Source organism: Clinocottus analis, unplaced genomic scaffold (assembly GCF_023055335.1).
Source record: "Clinocottus analis isolate CAN_PGR_092001 unplaced genomic scaffold, fCliAna1.0.p SCAF_3, whole genome shotgun sequence".
NCBI classification, from domain to species: domain Eukaryota; kingdom Metazoa; phylum Chordata; class Actinopteri; order Perciformes; family Cottidae; genus Clinocottus; species Clinocottus analis.
Window position 1 is genome coordinate 11,947,566 of NW_027176042.1, and position 18,117 is coordinate 11,965,682.

Sequence of the window (18,117 nt, forward strand, 5' to 3'; positions counted from 1 at the left end):
GTGCAGGCTAGTGTGTGTGTGTGCGTGTGTGTGTGTGTGTGTGTGTGTGTGTGTGTGTGTGTGTGTGTGTGTGTGTGTGTGTGTGTGTGCAAAGGGGGATGGGGTACTACAAGAATTAGGTAATATTGACATGGTTGTTTCAACTCCACCCTCCCAACACCACAAAGATCAATGTACCAGATCAATAGACGTCATTGACAATAACTGAACTTCTCATGTGATCAGTGAAGGCGAAAATTTAGTGTTTTTCAGTTGCGGGTGTCCCACATGCTCATTCATTACACTTGAAATGCTACAAAAAAGCACACACACTTCCAATCAGATCATAAACAAAATGCACACGTGCAGAAATGCATGCACGCACACTTACACACACACACACACACACACACACACACACACACACACACACACACACACACACACACACACACACACACAGCAGGGGGAAACAGGCTTGGCTCTGACACTGCATGATTGGTCACTTTTTCCCTCTCTCTCCCTTCCTGCTGAAATAGTTTTAACAAAAGACAGGGAGAAGGAGGAGGGGGAGGGGTGGCGTGGTTGGGGGAGGGGATGTATGTGCTGCTCTGTTGTCACTGGGTGAGGGAGAGCAAGAGGGGGGAGGGAGAAAGGAGCTGGAGGGCAAGCGAGGGAGTGTAGGAGAAAAGGATAGGGTCCCCAATGAGAGTACAAGCCTCACATACACACACACACACACACACACACACACACACGCACACACACAAGACTCACACATACACATTTATGACGGCTCCCCTGTTGTACTTTGAGGAATAGTGGATTACTTTCCGAACCACTCATCAAGCAAATCCAGGCATGATCAGGTCAGTAACAATGTACTCACTTTGTGAAAAAGATTTTGCTTTTATCTCCTTTCAGCAGTAATGACAATGTCTCTGCAGCTTCTTGCATATTCCTGTCATTCTAAATGCTCTCTATTTTCTCTTCATGTGTGATATGCCCATTTTGTATATGCTGCTTACTCCACTGTACATGCAGTAATTTGTACTCTATATGTCAAACCAGGTTACATGTCTTTGCACTCCCTTACTACACTTATTCTTCAATTTTTAACCCTCATGTATTTATATGTTAGACTTGATGGCTTCCTTGCTTTGCAGAGTGCAAAGTTCCTCTTCCTGCTGTGGTTTGTAGTGTTTGTGTTGAAACATGGGTGGCTTCAAAAAATTAGGAAACTTGTCTCCGCTGGCCGTGTGGTTTTGTGGTCAGAGGGTAAAAGCTTCCTCTCTGTCAGGACACTTAGCTTCAAACTCTGTCTTAATCGGTAGCTCACACACGTGCATACACATAAACAGAAATAATGAGGAAAGCAAATGTAAGCACATGGGAAACTCAATATCTGTACTTCCCAAAAGTCATTTTTAAAATAGAGTCTTTTTATTCAGTATATTGCATTTAAGATGTGATAAATGCAAGCAATTTTGGGGGATCATTTGTACTTTAAACATGTCCCTAAGCTTGGGTGTTTAATGGCTGCGACTGAAATAAACATCCTCTTGTGGCTCTGACACTTGCATGTGTGTGCTCTTCAGTTGGCAGTGTGTCGGGGCGGTGTTGAACTGTGAAATGAACCATGGAGGGGTCCAAGAAGCCGGTCACTAGCCAAGCCAGCAACCGCACAACCACTCGCAGCCAGGGAAGCAGCAGCCGTCCGAGGAGGACCCGCAGCATGCAGCTGGGCCCTCACTAGCATCAAGTGGACCTGGTCCTCTCCTCTTCACCTGGGGCCGGGGCTGCAGAATGCTCAGTCCTGTCACCCCATACAGTAAGTCTGCACTGATTTTTCCTTTTTATTCTTTCATGCTTGGACTTATATGTAGTATGGCCATGTCCAATGTTTTTCTGTACAATTTATTCTTCTTCATAGCTTCTCTTTTTGTTCAAGACTCATCTCCTGTGTCTCAGCAGAGGGAAGTGAGGGGCTGGGGGGGTCTCTGAGAATTGAGTTTTGAAAAGGCACATATGCTAATGAGTTTACCAGCTGAGTCTGCAGGCTTTGCTTTGAGGAATTTCCCAAAAAGTGTTCAGTTGCTGTTTTTTCAGCCCCTCCATGTAAATATAGTGTAGTAAAAATTTACCAACGCACCACTGTCTCTGAAAGAGCAGCATGAACATAGTGAAGAAGTGCAGTGGAGCAGTTAATCGTATTCAAAGCTTTTGTTGAAGAATGAAAGAGACATAAAATGTAGGTTATACTTATTTTTAAACCTTTATATGTTGGTCATATGCTGTATCTTGATCTAAAGAGGAAATGTTTTTAATGTGTGCAACACTAGTGTGTAAAAGCAGATTAAAACGCACAGGCTTGACACATCCCATAAGCCTCGCTCGTATACGTGCTTATAATGAGAGGTTGCTATCCAGGCTGATGAATATGCTTATATTGATTGACTGGGCTATTGATTAGGCCAAGCTTTAACAGGATTACAACGCTAACCTGATTGGAATAATGCAACAGGAATTTACTTATAGCTTTTACTATTCCAAGGAGCGACACGTAGATGGACAGAGACAAACACTGGAAAACAGAAGGAGGGAGTTTTCTGAGCTGACGGAGGTTTTAGTAACGTACATCTGCCACATTCCTCCCTCAAAAAGACTTGCAGTGTCACGTTAAATTTCTTCCCAGAGAAACTTAAAATACACACAATCCTATGAAGCATTTACTTTTGAAACTACTCAAATCAAACCTCACTGCACACACCCGGACACACACACACACACTCACTCAAACGAGTAAACATAAAATCACAATCAGCTACACCTCATTACAGTCTCTGTCCATAATGATGATTAGCAGTTTTAGCCCTTTTTAGCCGCTAGTTACCAAGGTGAAACGATTCTTTGAATGAAAGTCAGATCGTTAGTAACCTGGTGTCAGCAGCTACTCATTAGTCCTGTATAGAGGGACAAATAAACATCACCCTCCATTCACACACACACACACACACACACACACACACACACACACACACACACACACACACACACACACACAGTACTCCATAGTAATCATGACAGCTTGTTAAGAAAATTGTACCACACTTTAGATCCTCATTAGGTGTTATAATAAAGAGCTGTGCTGCTGCTGGTGGTAAAATGACGGAGAAAGAGCAAAGTGAAGGGCAGATGGAGGGGACGTAAGGAGGGACTGGTCAGCTGCAGCCTGATATATGAGTGGACACAATAAGCAAAGAGGGGCCAGGCCACCCTCTGCCACATGTGTGTGAGCTAAAGGAGCGGGGGAGGGGAAAACTGACCACACAGGCTCGGACACACGGTCCTGTTTTTCCTACAGCACGGAGAGAAAGAGCAAGGCTCAAGAAAGGAAGACAATGGGGGCACAATCTGAGTAAAAGACAAAGTAACGAAACGTAACGAGATGAAAAGAAGCATCACAATAATTTAAAGTAAAATAGTTTCTCAGTAATGCCTTGAGGTAAATACGCGTGATGTGTCTGTTTGAGTGTCAAACGCCGCATTCTTACTTAAATTGTTATGTGATTTGTATTTGGACATGTCTTGTAGGTTAGAGAAGTGTAAAACGTGAATCAGATTTGGTACAGTAGTTGATTGGCTGACAGCCTAGTGGACCGTGCAGGCGTGGAGAAAAGGGGGAAGGGGAAAGAGGAGGGAGAGGGAGGCTTTTCTCCTCAGCAGAACCTCCTTCATATTGGCTTCAGCGTTTAGACTGTGGCCACTGATTACACAACACTTTAACCCACATTTACTCTGTAAGCAAGGAAAACACAGAGCACTGTATCATGTGTGTGTGCGTGTGTGTAAAGTCCATTGTCCTTTTCCACAATAATCTTGACCCGCTCCACATAATATACAATTTCCCTTCTGATATGTTCTGTATTGATCTTACAAAGGAGTGGTGTGAATTAACTCTAACTAATACAAATCGCCCAATAATGTGCAAACAGCTGATTAGGGTCATTTATCAGCACTGTAACTAAGCATGTTCTCTCCCTCCCTTTAGCCTGAGAGTGGACAGTGTGTGTGTGTGGAGTGTATGGAGAGGATATGTGCTTTTTAAATAGATCTCAGGTTAGATTCCTAGCATTCCAGCAGCCTGACTCAACCGATAGATGACCAAGAGCTCGTCTGCCTGTTGGCCAGCCGGAGCTAAACACTGGACAAAAGTACAACATAGGAGTTTGCTAGAGTCTGTGCATTTTTGAATGTCTGTCCATCTTCTTTAAGTCTTTGTTTATTGTGAGTGGAGTCAAAAGCTCTAACAGAGGACCGTTCAGCTCCAGAAGGGTGATTTTATGTTTCTACTCCCCATCTTGCCAACCAGCCGGCCAGCACGCTCTGATGCCTCACAACCCCCAAATCTCCATTCCTGTCAGCCCCTTCCCCCACACGTACTTTCATCTAATTAACCCCTAATTACTCATACTGACCATGCAGTGGACCACGAGTCAAGCTAGCCTCCGCTAACACACATCCATGACTTGCATAATTGTGTTTCCTTGATAAAGAAAACCATTTGATGAATCTGTTAAACTTTCTATCAATGACAACAACAAGAAAATCCCCAAAAGTAACACTGGGCACTGAAACTGCCGTTAGTGGAGGTTGTTGACAGCTCAACGAAGAGCTGAGTTACACTTCGTCCATCCCTTTATTATCCCTGCCTGCTTTGCACACTGGTGCACACATGCACACACACACACACACACACACACACACACACACACACACACACACACACACACACACACATGCACACTTGCAATATGTGTGCAGTACATTTGTTTGGTGAAACCTGAAGCCATGTTGCAACCATTTATAGGTCTTGATTAGGAGAGAGAAGGAAGAGTTTACTAAGACGCTCACTTCCTGCTCTGGGTAGATTAAAGGAGACTTACTTGCGTGTGTCTGGACGATTCATTTCACACACAAGTTAAATGGCAGCTGCACTGTCGCTTCCTGTGGAGGTTCTTTAGGTTTTGCTGCATCTTACATATACGCCTCGAGCCAACATTTATATACAACTACATGTAGTATCTGCAGGATTGGTCTTCTTGGGATGTTCATGTTTCCCTCTAACCTCGTTATGCTTGATCCCCTCTTGCCTCAACACGTTCAGTGCTCTCACCGACCATCTCCTCTTCTCAATAATGCTACACAAACCGCTTACTTTTCATTTTGCGAAGTCATTTTGAATCTGAAACATTCTCTTCATTATGAATATTACTGCATGGTGCATAATTTAAGTTTAACAAGTACGTAAACACAACTACGTCTGGCTGTAGAACAAATTAATAATTGCAAATGTTCCACTGTGACACTTATTATCCAAGCTTAACTCATAACATAATGCACAATATCTGTATGTTTTGGTTATTGAACAGACTTGAGACTGATTTACAAATGGCGACTCACCTAAGCTAGACATCCAGTGTCTAAGTTGTGTGCACAGGTACAAATAATTCATTTAAATGAGAGAAAGATACTATGGTTAATGCCTTCCTGTTTATTTAAGCCAGTAATCAAACTGCTGCAGGATGAAGAGGAAACATTGTTGTTGGTCAACAGTATGATAATCGCAATGATTAAGAAAAGCTGTCACAGTTCCAAGCCGGTTTAGTACTCATCTTTGTCTCTTGGTAAACCAAGCATGGGCAAGAATGAGGGGGTGTTTTCAAGCTAGATTAGGGTTAGGGGCTCCCTCACTCATCCCTCCAAATACCTAAACCCTTCTCCCCAATATCCGCACTTTAACGTGGATGTCATGTCTGATGTTACAGCACTCGTTAACAGTAAGAGGCTCTAATCTGTTGCAGAAATTACCATTTCCCGCTAAACATGGCAGGGTTTACATTTTTTAAAGAAGCAGTCTGGCTCTCAGATCTAAGACTATTATCTTGTGTATACAGAGTGAGTGTATGCAAAAAGGAATATAATGAAAACATATTGAGCTTAATGCATACTATTGGTCACCTGATACAGAAAGCAGTGGCAGTACAATACATATACATATTATTAAAAAAAGTTACTGTATGTGCTTGTATCTAGATTGACTGTACGTAAGAAGAAACTATTCCAAACTCACTCCTGCTTTAAACAGTGTTATATTGTAGTCATATTTATTTGTAACGGCTTGTAGATATTGTCAATAAATGTAAAAAATAAATAAATTAACAATCAAGTAAAACAATCGTTTTGTTGCGCCGCATTGCCTTCATCAAAGTAACACGCTGGGAATGCTTCTTTAATTCTTGTCAAGAATTGTCAGAGCACTGACACTCCCATAAGCCTTGCATGCTCTAATCCTTCTTTAGTCTGGTTTCATCTGTCTTAACCCGCCCAGACCCTCCAGTTCACTATTCCATCGTCTGATCTCAGAATGATCCTTAGTTTTCACATTCCTTCACTAGATTTTGATGAGAATTCGAGGCACATTAGATTACTGCACTCGAATAGGTCTCTAGATTATAAACCATCGGGTGAAGACGGGGTGAGAGGAGTGGATTGAAGGCAAAGCGGCAACGGTTTGGCTCATGCCTGCAATCAGCATGACTAGTGAGTACCAGTCTGATGATCCTGTATGTGTCTCTCCGCATGAATGATACCCGGATTCGAACAATTCTATTTGTCAATACTGCAACAAGGCCACAGGATGGCCTTCACATTATGGATTAATGTTCTGTAAGGAATTAAAATGATTGTACAGTGTTTCCCCTAGGTTTACAGCTTCAGGGGGGAGGAGGGTAGGTGGGGCCTCGACGACACCGACAATGACACAAACACCAAAAGCATTGCTTTTTCTGTAAATAACATCATTTTGTAACTCCATCTGTGCTTTTATAAATAACAGAATAAAGAATATTACTATAACCTATAATTAAACCAGATTGCCCCACCAGACCAAAAAAATGAAGAAAAAAATTGCAATCACTTAGAACAATGAAAATAAAGTTTATCCGTGCAAAAAATAAATAATATGTAGTTACTACTAAAGAGCTCATTTTGGAAAACTAAAAGCAAATTGCAAAACAAAACAGAACAAGTGCAGATATGTGAGCATCAGGTTGTATCAGTGTTAATGCTGCAGTGAGCTGCTTTTGTCTACATATATTTTTGAAACGCGGTTGTAGACTTGATACAGACGCTCTCAGTTCACGCTCCATGTTGAGATGAGATCTTTTTTTCGGTTTTGAGAGACGGAACAGCAGAAAAGACGACTTCACAGAGACTTCACGGAGATCGCCGAGTCGCGCATGTGCAACGTAACCCGTTAACAACGTACCGTGAACATTCACCCCAAAGTACAGGCATTTCTCCATCTATTTATTAATGACTTAGTTTGATGTCCGTGTAATTTGTAATGTGTGAAGCCAGCAGCTCACCGTTGGAACAAGACACGAGCACTTAGCTCGTTTTACTCGGAGCAGGAGCCATGCTGCGGGTTCAGAGAGTTCACCAATGCTCCGGTGCTCCTTGCAGGAGAGCTACTGCTGCCATCTTACGACCTGGGAGCGTTTAAAATATATAGTCTGCTTTTCGGGCAACATATTATTCTCCGCTCTCTGTCCGCTGCTGTGTGCTCAGTGCTCACTTGTGTGCACGCACGTGCCTCTGAGCATCGGGATGGAACAACGAATGAATGACAAGCAATCGTGTAGATCCCATCAATAAAATGAAACACTGTTGTATTTGCATTTCTACCCCAATTATTATAATGTATTTGGCATCTAGCTGAAGTCTGCGAATAGTTGCAGACTGATTCTCAGTGAGCAAACAAACTTTTCAAATTACAGCGAGTCATTCAACACAATACTACGTTCACATCTTTCTCACTGAACAACTGTTTTTAGTGTTTCCTCTTGCAATGTGTGATTTGGAATGCACTGTAATTGGAGAAATTATAAATTTCCAATGTTCACTCGTAGAAAATATTTTTTAGATGAACAAACTTAACTTACTTCTTGGATTTCAACAAAGAAGAGCTAATTAATGTAAATTGGTTTGCTATTCACAAAGATAACATTCTGGTGTTTAATACATATTCATTGACATTCAATTAAATGTTATTCATATAGACCTAAATCAGAATTTTGCAAATGTTTGCCAGCTAATGGGTTGGGAGCATTTTGATTGTCTCTACTATAGCTTTACCTAGCAAAGAGTTGTTTGGTCCAACATTAATGTTACTACAAAGCACTTTCATTTTGTGTTGATTTGTTAGAAAACCTCTCCTCTTGCAGCAGGGTCGGACAGTCTGCTCAGTGCATCCTGGGTCTGGTTCTTCTGTGCCAGCCTTCCCTCCAGCAGGCCAAACATATAAACGGCTTGGGCCTCCAGCAGCTTGGTGTCGATGTTGGCGCTGGACTGCCAGAGTAGCAAGGGGAAGTTCTGAGTTATTGAGCGCTTCCTCTCCAACCTGAGCTTCCAATTGCAGGTTGAATAAGATAGCAAAGCTGCATCTGGGTCTGTGGCTGGAGTCTGAACTGAAGGAGTTTCTGGTGAACCGGAATGATTTTATCTGGTTTCGCATTGAATCCGACCCGGTGGCACCAATGACAAGCGTTAAGAATCATTTTTATGATATAGAAAAAGAATGCATCATGCATGATGCATAATATAAGTCCATCATTAACAGATAGATTAATATTAAATTGAAACCAGGTAAATGTACTTCACAGTAACTTTAATGTTAGAATCTTAAATACAGCTCATTTAACTACCAGGAAGTGATGTTGGTGTCCGTATAGAGGGAAAAGACTGAATGATTACAGAAGATGTGAAGGGATAAACACTCCCTCTAAAGATCTCGTGAAGGCATCTTCAAGTTTTTTAGAAGAACGCTGTGGGGCCCTGATATTGACATGAATGTCTGAACTCTTTCTGTGTCTGTAATGACACATCTTCATAACAGCTTCATAGCAGGCACTGCGGTTAGGAGTTTTAAGGGCTTAGGGGCTCCCTAACCTTGTGCCCAGTAGACCCACTTATAATGCAACCATGGTCTGTAGATTCCTGAAGAATTACTGGCAGATTATTAACGATGAAAATAATTGGTAGTCGCAACGCTTAACTCACAAGACAACATGCTCAAAACATTCATCTAAACGGTATCTGCTGTTATCTGTCAAACGGAAGAGGAAAACATTCCTTGGAAGGGGAAGGTTATACAAAAAGATGAATTAATATATATAATTGAATCAATAGTCATGTAATTATAGTTTTCTACGACTTTAAAATCACAGTGTGTAAAAAAAACTATGGAGTCTGAACCATAGAAGGCAAAAGACCAGCACTCAGATCAGCTTGGAAAGATATTTATCTCTAAATATTACAAGCGAATATATCACAATATTGGTGCAAGTTTAAAAGCATACTTACATTGGCATTATTTGTCCATCCCTGTTGGTGAATCTGAGGCAGTACATTGCTGTTATAGGGAAACCCCTCTGGCTCAGGCCTGGGGTTGGACAGTTTAATAATACTCTGCAATGCCTGGAATGTCGGCCTAATACCAGTTCAAAAAGAAAAGGCCTGCAAAAGCCAATCAAAGCCCAAAGCCTCTAAACCAGTGTATTACTTATTTGTGTAAATGTTCAGGTACAATCACACGTGGCACATACAAAAATCTGACTGCTTTATTAGTTAGTGCACTTTTAATATTGTTCATAAATTTAGTGGTCCAGTCTCTCCATGTAGTAAAATGAAAAACTAATCTGATCCCCGCCCACACGTACGCCCACACGCCCACACACACACACATACACACACACACACACACACACACACACACACACGCACATATGCACACACACACACATTCTATTCTCCCTGTCCAACAGACCCCTGAGGTTTGGGCTGAATTAGATCACACGCTCGGTGGGGGTGGCTTTGTGGACTAAGAGAGTCACAGAGAGACAACAATGGCCCTAATGTGAGTGAGGCAAAGGTAGCGGGCAGCTCGCGGGCTGATAGAGGCTTATCGTCGTGGAGACCGGGCTGGGGGCTATGTCGCCGGCTTCACATAAAGATTAAAGCAGTTGTCCCCTGCATGGATGAGGCTGTGTAGAAGAGCACAGGCTAAGCATTGACATGCTTCTGGAAAAAGGTCAGTTAGCCTTTGTGATTATGAGGATGATATTCATGACGCCCGACTCTCCGCAAAAAGCTGCATATACTGAATGTATTTGTAATTTAAAACACATGATACATAATTTCACGGTTGTGTGGATTAACTCCGCTGTGGTCTTGTTTCTGTCAGGTCTGTTGAAGATGCACTGGTCCCCGGAGCACACTGCCCCCTTAACTCAGTGGCCTGAGCAACACCTAGATGTCACCTCTACCACCTCACCGCCGTCTGCCCACAAACACGACCCCTACGCCACCGCTGGTCGCCGAGGCTTTGCCCCTGCAGGTTACCCATGGGCTAGTGATGACATATCAGCCCTAACGGCTTCTTCTCTGCTCAAGCGCTACGCTGAGAAGTACTCAGGGTTGGAGTTGTCGTATGAACGCCCTCCCACTGTGGCCTACTCAGAGCCTGGAACTTTCCTGAAAACTGAATCGGAGCCATGGGCTCTGGGTCAGGGCATGGAGTGCTACCCTGGGCTGGAGGCGTTAACCGGCACCAAGGTGGGCTCTGCATCGGTGGGCATCCCAGCCACAGGAAGTGTGACGGTAGTGAGCAGTAACTTGACGTCTGAGACAGGCTACAGTGGTGCTGGCTCCTGCAATGCTCCGTCATCTCAGGAATACACTTCTGCCTACAACAGCACCTACCTGTCTTCAGGATACTGCCCTCAACCCAGCGCAGCACTTCCCTCTGCCCCTCTACATTCATTGCAGGCCACACCCACACTAGTGCCCAGCTACAGCGTCAGCGCTCCAATCTACAACTACCCTCCAGGGTGCTACCCCCAAGCTAGCCTGTCCTCTGGATACAGCCACCCCAGTGCCTCCTACCTGCCGCCTGGGATTAGTGCCCCCACTCCTCTGGCCCCAAGGCCCACCATGGTGGGGGCCAGTTACAGCTACCCAACTCACAACCTTGGAGGGAGCTCTGAGGGAGGCGTACCACTGAAACGCAAGGCCTTTGAGATGGCAGAGGATGAACAGGAGGGTGCAGAGGTGGAGGGATCTCGCTACAGAAAGTATGGCAACGGCCATGGAAACAGTCAAAGCAAAGGGCACGGCAATGGTCAGGGCAACGGCTACGATATGAGCGGCTCGACCTCAGACCCACAGGCCTACAAATCTGGAAAGCCCATGATGTCACCCCCTTATGGTGGGGCAGGGGACTACAGCCCACCATCAGGCCTAGCTGGAGAGAGTGTGTCAGGGGAGCGCGCCTTCCCTCAGCAACAGAGAATGTCTATGAAGATACCGGCATCGCACACACGGTCTGAAGACCCCACTGCAGGGCACTGACAGCACTGGTCGCCATTTGAGAGGATTTGCTCACCCTTGGAAAACCAACCAGGGTTCTTGATCCAGACCAACTTGGGTGAACAAAATGAAAGGTTTAATTTCACTTTTGAACAACAAGAGATCACAAGACTGCTATTTCTTGTGCATCTTTAGCATTTTCATTATTCACGTTTTTCCAAAGATTCACAGAGGCGTTTGGCCCTCCGAGGTTGAGGTAAGTCTTAGGGGTGAGGTTAAAGCATTCTCTACATAGTGTTAAGACAGTCTAAACGTATGAGTGTCTGTTTCTCTCAGGATCCTATTTATTTCCTTTGGCTACTGCGGGAGCATTGCATCTGCAACGTTGCTGCTGTAAAAGTTGGTGCTTTGACTGCAATACGTTCTACCATACCACAAAAATCATTACCGACCAAAAAGTAAGGAAAGCAATAACTGAAATGGTGAGATCGCTTCAGCACAATCACTGCTACTTTACACAGCTGACTCGAGAAATGAATGTTTCCCTGCTCATCCCTCGTTTTTCCCCTACCTTTACTCATTCTTGACTTTTTTTCAGTTCCCTTAACCCCTTGTGTTCATGTTCTTTATTTTATTCTATCCCAGTGCTTCTTGTTCTCAACTCTTTTCATTGCTGAACAACTTTTGGTTTTGTTTAGTTTATACATAACAAGCTGCTTATCAAATGATTACATAGCACACATGAAGCCGCCCTTTTTGATTGTTTTGATGTAAAGATAATGGGGGAATAATCTAAGATTTTACTTTCTATTAAAAATGTATTTAGCATTCATACCATGACAGAATAAGAATATATTCCGATCGTCTTCAAACAGGAAAGTATTTGAGAATAACAGTTTCAAACTAACAAAGTTTCAAACTATTACAAGAAATAATGATGACACAAATCAACAAAACAACCAAAAAACTATGCTTAAGTCTGCATTCTGCTAATATTTACTCAGACTAAACTGTGTAAAGGTCCATACGCCTGTTGGTTTCTTCTGTTTGGATGCACAGGCCAGACTGTACGGATCGCAATTTAAAAATAACATTCTTTATGAATATCTATCTGTTTTTCTGCTCCAGAATTTACTTTGTTTCATATGCATTCTCTTTACTTTTGCCTCTGAAAAGGATGATTTATAGTTGTGTTATTGAATACTCAGGAATAATATTGTTACCTCAGAATGATGAAATAAGAATGTATGTTATTACCTTTGGGTGTTTGTAGGGAGCTTTATGGAGCGAGATGTAAACGGAGCCACGGCTTTTAGAGAGCGCAAAACTTACTCTGAACACTTCAGGGAAACAATGAACTTACAAGGCCTTGATACTAATAGTAGAAAACATGCACATGTACACACACACACACACACACACACACACACACACACACACACACACACACACACACACACTGCTTCTTAGCTCTGGGAAAATAAAACTTGAGGTTTTTGTACCAAGGCCTAAAATGTTGAATGTAATTCAGATTTTTTTTTAAAAGGACAATACATGCCATAATGTACATCAATGATGTTTTTAGATATATGAAACATATTTTCTTCATGTATAGATGTAATTCTCTTATAGGTTTTGGTGGAAAAATAAATGACATGTTAAGTGTTAGTGTAGTTAGCAGAGGGGAAACAGTGTTTGTGGACAAACTGTCAAAATAAAGCACTCCTGATTAACACTTTTTGACATATCAAGACATACACATATCACAGTATATGCTCAATAGTAAGTATGTTTTTTAAATGTCTTAACAAAGTGTCCGATCTCCATTTTTTCAATATCAGTATTTCAAAACCGATTGACAGTGTCACCAAACAATCAGTTTGATTTGAGCTCAAACATGAATTCACAAGAAGGGAGAGGTTGGTAATATGTGTGCACTGTCAGAAAATATGTGCAGTTACAACACCAAATATTTTTTCCCGGAGTTGCAGCTTTGTTGCTACACGATGCCATCCCTATATGAGTTGTGCCATACTCATATTTCTTTTGCTAAATTAAACAAAACAAAACAAAACTCTTGAATAAACGCAAGCCCACAGTGGATCCCCTTTAAAAGAACAATTTAGGGTGTAACTCAGCTTCAGCTTTAATCTGAAAAAAATATTTTTATTTGGAAATATAAGCGCATTTGTAAAATTGAACTTACTAAAAAAAATACAAATCACACAAAGGCTCAGCTTCAAATTACGCTGGATAAGAAAATACATATTAATAAAAAGGTGACACAAGTAACAATGTACTCTTAGCCCAATATTTTAAAAACATATAAGCGCTTACCTACAACAATTAGATGCTCTTTAATGTCACACAAAGAAGGTGAGCTACATTGACTTAAACACTGCAACTAAAGTATTTGCTGTTTCTTGGTGTAACTCTTATTCATTGAAGTAAGTGGAGTTGAATTTTTCCAACTGATGGAAACTGGCATTTCAGTGTCATCTTTGTAATCCAGTTGTACTTTTGTTGTATCTTGTAAATTCTCTGTAACCATTTCTACCTCATTTTGAAAATATTGTACATGGAAATATTTATTTCATGTCATTTCACGTGCCAGTTTAAGGAGCAATGTTTCAAATTGTTTTGACCTGTTATAGTCTACCTCACTAAAGACTGTTGTGTCATGGAGATGAAGATATCACAACAACAAAAAAACTTGACTTTTTGTGTTTTTGTCTGTGAATGTTTGCAGTTTGAGTGTCGTTATCGTTCACTAATATATAATGTGACAAGCGTGTGACATTTCTTCCAAAAGGTTTTCTCTTAACAAATAACCATGAAGACCTTCACACTGCAGCGTGATCGTAACCACAAACCCACATTTTCAAGAGAGGTATTATTTTTTTCAGGTGGACACTTCCAGTAGAATTCTTAACCAGTGATAATCCTGAGGTACTATCTTTGAACGGTAATTTAAATGATTGGTAATGCTTTATTTTACTGATCCATAAAATTATGACATTTTCTTAATACTTTCCTCTGAGGTTTCCCCAGAAAGCCATGTCATTTGGCACTAATTATATTCAAACAGTAAAATTCTTTCAAATTAATCAGTATTTAATGAGTATTTTTTCAGTCAACAAGCAGATCTGCCGAACTTTTCAACAAATAAGAGGTGTAGAGTTTTCTACAATAAATTAACAAATACAAAGTTTTACATGGATTTAAACGAAGCAGTTATTTCAGGAAAATGATTCTGAAAAAGCAACAGCTGGTTTCAAACTCATCTAGTTAAACAAATGTTACTACCATGAAGTACGTTGTCCTGTTGTCCGAACAATCTGTGCAATGTTAGATTATTAAGAAATGACAAAACAATACGATCTGGTGTTTCCCAAATCTGTATTTCTCTTGCCGGGAATTTTGTTGAATTAATATCTTTACCCTAAATTGTAAAATTAGTGAGGAATAAGAGCATCCGTGTTGTGTTAAGACCCTATTAGAAGCTCAAGAGAGCAGAATAAAGGGACAGGAAGAGCTGAGAAGATGCTGACCCTCCTCCCCTTGACACCACCCCCTACGCACAGCTTTATTGTCTGGAGGGCGGAGGGCATGGGCTTGTGTGTGACAGATGTCCGAAACTTTTGTCCATTCAACCACAGTAAATCTAGCCCTGCTACAAAGTCCAAGTATTTCACAAACCTGTTTTACATAAAACGCATCTTTAAGTACAATGATTAGCAACCACCGCCTGACGTCTATGCATCCTAACCTCATTCAAACCACCTTCCTGGCACTGGCTGTGGGCATTTAACTATCATCCTTATTTAAACCTTTTGCTCAGCCAGACTCACTTCTCATTCTGAGCAACTGGCTCAGAAAACCAGCTAAAAGTAACTGTGTAAAATGTAATTACTTATCTTTAAATGTAATTCATTCAACCTATGAAATCAATTATGGTTCCTCTGCTAAAATACATAGTCTCTGCCTGTTTAACAATGACATTAATTTCTTCTCCAACTCACACAAACGACGGCCAGAATAACAGTGACACCTACAGGGTCTAATTAGGAGGTACCCCATTGTATTTAAGCATTGTGAAAATATCAAGATCTTTGATAGACAACTAACAGGAACAGAGTTGCAAAGTCATTCACAAAGTGAATGTATGAATGCATTTTACAAACGATCGGAACAAATTATAATTGAATGAAAAACAACAGGATTTACTGCGTTTCGGCTTTAGGTTTGTGTCTTTACTTTTCAATTTCAGGACGCTGTCCTTTGTGCCTCTACTGGGTTTTTTCTTGTCTCTTCTAGGCGGGTCCCCCTTTTAAAAAGTGATGTCTTTCCAAAGAGGGCTTTTGCTTTCTGAAAGCCAACACAATTTGCACTGTAGGCGTGTGTACAAAGTAAAACAATTTTTTAAAAAAACATTACACAATTGATAACTACTTAGGCAGAGGTAGAATAAGTATTCAGATGCTTGTATATACCAGCTAAATGTATTTGATCCATCAAAATTAGAAGTGGTCTTTAAGCAAAGATAATGGCCCATATCACTGTTCTACTTTTATTTTCACATTATTGGGGTACAATGACTCTTGAGTGAGCACAATATTATATTGTTATAGTTGGTAGAGGGTTGCTTATTTAATCTATGTGTATACCAAGGTCAGAATTTAACTTGTATTATGCACCTGCAAATGTGTCTGATGGACTCTAAAATCTACACACACACACACACACACACACACACACACACACACACACACACACACACACACACATCATGCATGTGCAGCGTGAACTTCTCTCTCCACTTGCAAACAGCAAGTAAATGTTCAAATGTTACCATCCAGCTAACATATACCGATGCTTTTTTTTTGGCTGGTGGCTGGTGTGAATCTCCAATCGTGTTAAGCGTTGATTACTGTTGGGTAGTTTAATAACATGTATCATATTTTATAAGATGATGGTGAATTTGAATCTGCAAAGTTACTTCTGTCAAATACAGATCCTGATGGTTGGTATGTAATACACATTATGGAAATGCTTGAGTACACATACCTCAAAACACTTAAGTACAAGTATAGGCTACAAGCACTTGAGCACTTTGTGTTCCACTTTTGTTGAAGTAATCAATATCAAGAAAAGAATGACCCCATCCCCCCTTACATTTGTTGGCCCTGCTATTTAAAGCCATCTTTACAGCAGCACTTTCACAATTGGTTTTAGTGGCAGACATAAACTCACATACTGTCACATTTGAATGAGCTAAAATGTTCCTCTATAGACCACGGGTACATTTAAACAATGCCTCTCTGTATTTGACCAGTACTAGTCGTCCTCATTACTCCCAGTAAATCATAATGGGACATTAGCAGCTCACTCCTCTACATCTGGCAACCATTAGCAGAGTTAGTGTGGCGCGCTGAGCTGAAGCTAACACCAGATGATTTATGCCAATAACAACCTTTAGGCCTAGATGTAGCTTGAGAGACTTAACTATTTTTGTTTGTTTACAATACAACAGTGTTACCAGTTGGCGCAGTCATTTCAAACCACTTCTGGCCACTGATGGTGACTGCACTTGAGGTACGGATGCCGACGGCAAATGTTGTTCAGAAACCTGAGAGTAAAGTAATTACATAACTAATTATGGCCATTTATTTATTTTAATTATTAAATTACTGTTATATCTGAATTTATTTTTACTGAAAACACAGGGATATGTTCAAATGTTGAATATCGTGGACTACTTTAAGTGGACTTTGAGCCCTCAAATATTGCTAACCAGTAAAGAAGGTTTATATGTAGAATGAATTGTGTAAGGCTAAAATACAAAGTCCAGCTTTAAACCTGTGTTATAATAATTTCAAAAATTTCAACAATTAAGTACAGTTTAAGTGAATGGATGAGACTTTAAACATAATAATAAATAACAGACCAACCCCAGTATGAAACTCACTACTTTATGTAGTCAAATATAAACTGACGATTAAACCTGTGGGAGTGACCAAGTTGTCTTGACGTTCCTTCAAGTTCCACTAGAGGGTGGCAGATGGCTGTGAGAAGTGTTTTGAGGCACTTCACTGTCTAGAGGGGTTACAGCAATAAAAACAGTAAATAAACGTTGTGATCTCTGCAGAGATTTTCAGTGAATAACACAAATCCTGACCCGACAGGGCAGAGAGGGCCATGCTCTATGATGGATGGAGCAGTGGCGGAGAGAGCTAAACAAGCAGCTTTTGATTCACATTTTCCATTTAAATTCCTTTCTCAGCTAGAAACTGAGAAGTGTTGAACTCAAGACAATGCCATGCCCATTCCCTCTTTCACCTCCTCTCTACACTGTGTGAAACTGGGTCCTTGTGTCTATGGATATTTGATCTATCTGCACATCTGTTATTCTGCTCCTCTTCTATGGCGGAGCAGACCTGACACAGAAATATAAAAAAACTATAAGTAAACAACCACAACCTCACCCAGATGCTTGATCACAACAATACTGCAAGTTACGTGATCTTGACCGATTAAAGACAATCTCCCTCTCTCTGTATCCCTTACACACACTTCCTTCTCTGTCTCGCTCCCTCCCTCCCTTCCTCTCTTCCTCCCTTCCTCCCTCCCTCGCACAAACTTCCTCAGACAGGCCGGCAGATTACACCAATGTCCTACTTAATCCATGTTCCACTACTGCAACCAAGT

At 41.2% G+C, this 18,117-nt stretch overlaps 1 protein-coding gene across 1 annotated transcript; it reads left to right on the plus strand.

Moving 5' to 3' along the window:
• Positions 1-1,747: 1,747 nt before the first annotated feature.
• On the plus strand, positions 1,748-12,358 carry LOC137796807 (fidgetin-like protein 2). Its single transcript, XM_068594959.1, has 2 exons — positions 1,748-1,810; positions 10,286-12,358. Exons 1-2 carry the CDS (start codon positions 1,786-1,788, stop codon positions 11,449-11,451), a joined length of 1,191 nt encoding a protein of 396 aa, XP_068451060.1. The 5' UTR covers positions 1,748-1,785; the 3' UTR covers positions 11,452-12,358.
• The last annotated feature ends 5,759 nt before the right edge of the window (positions 12,359-18,117 follow it).

Coding starts and splice junctions, on each gene's coding strand:
- LOC137796807 (XM_068594959.1), top strand. CDS start 1,786: ATGCTCAGTCCTGTCACCCCATACA. Junction 1,811..10,285: donor CAGTCCTGTCACCCCATACA/GTAAGTCTGCAC, acceptor TGTTTCTGTCAG/GTCTGTTGAAGATGCACTGG.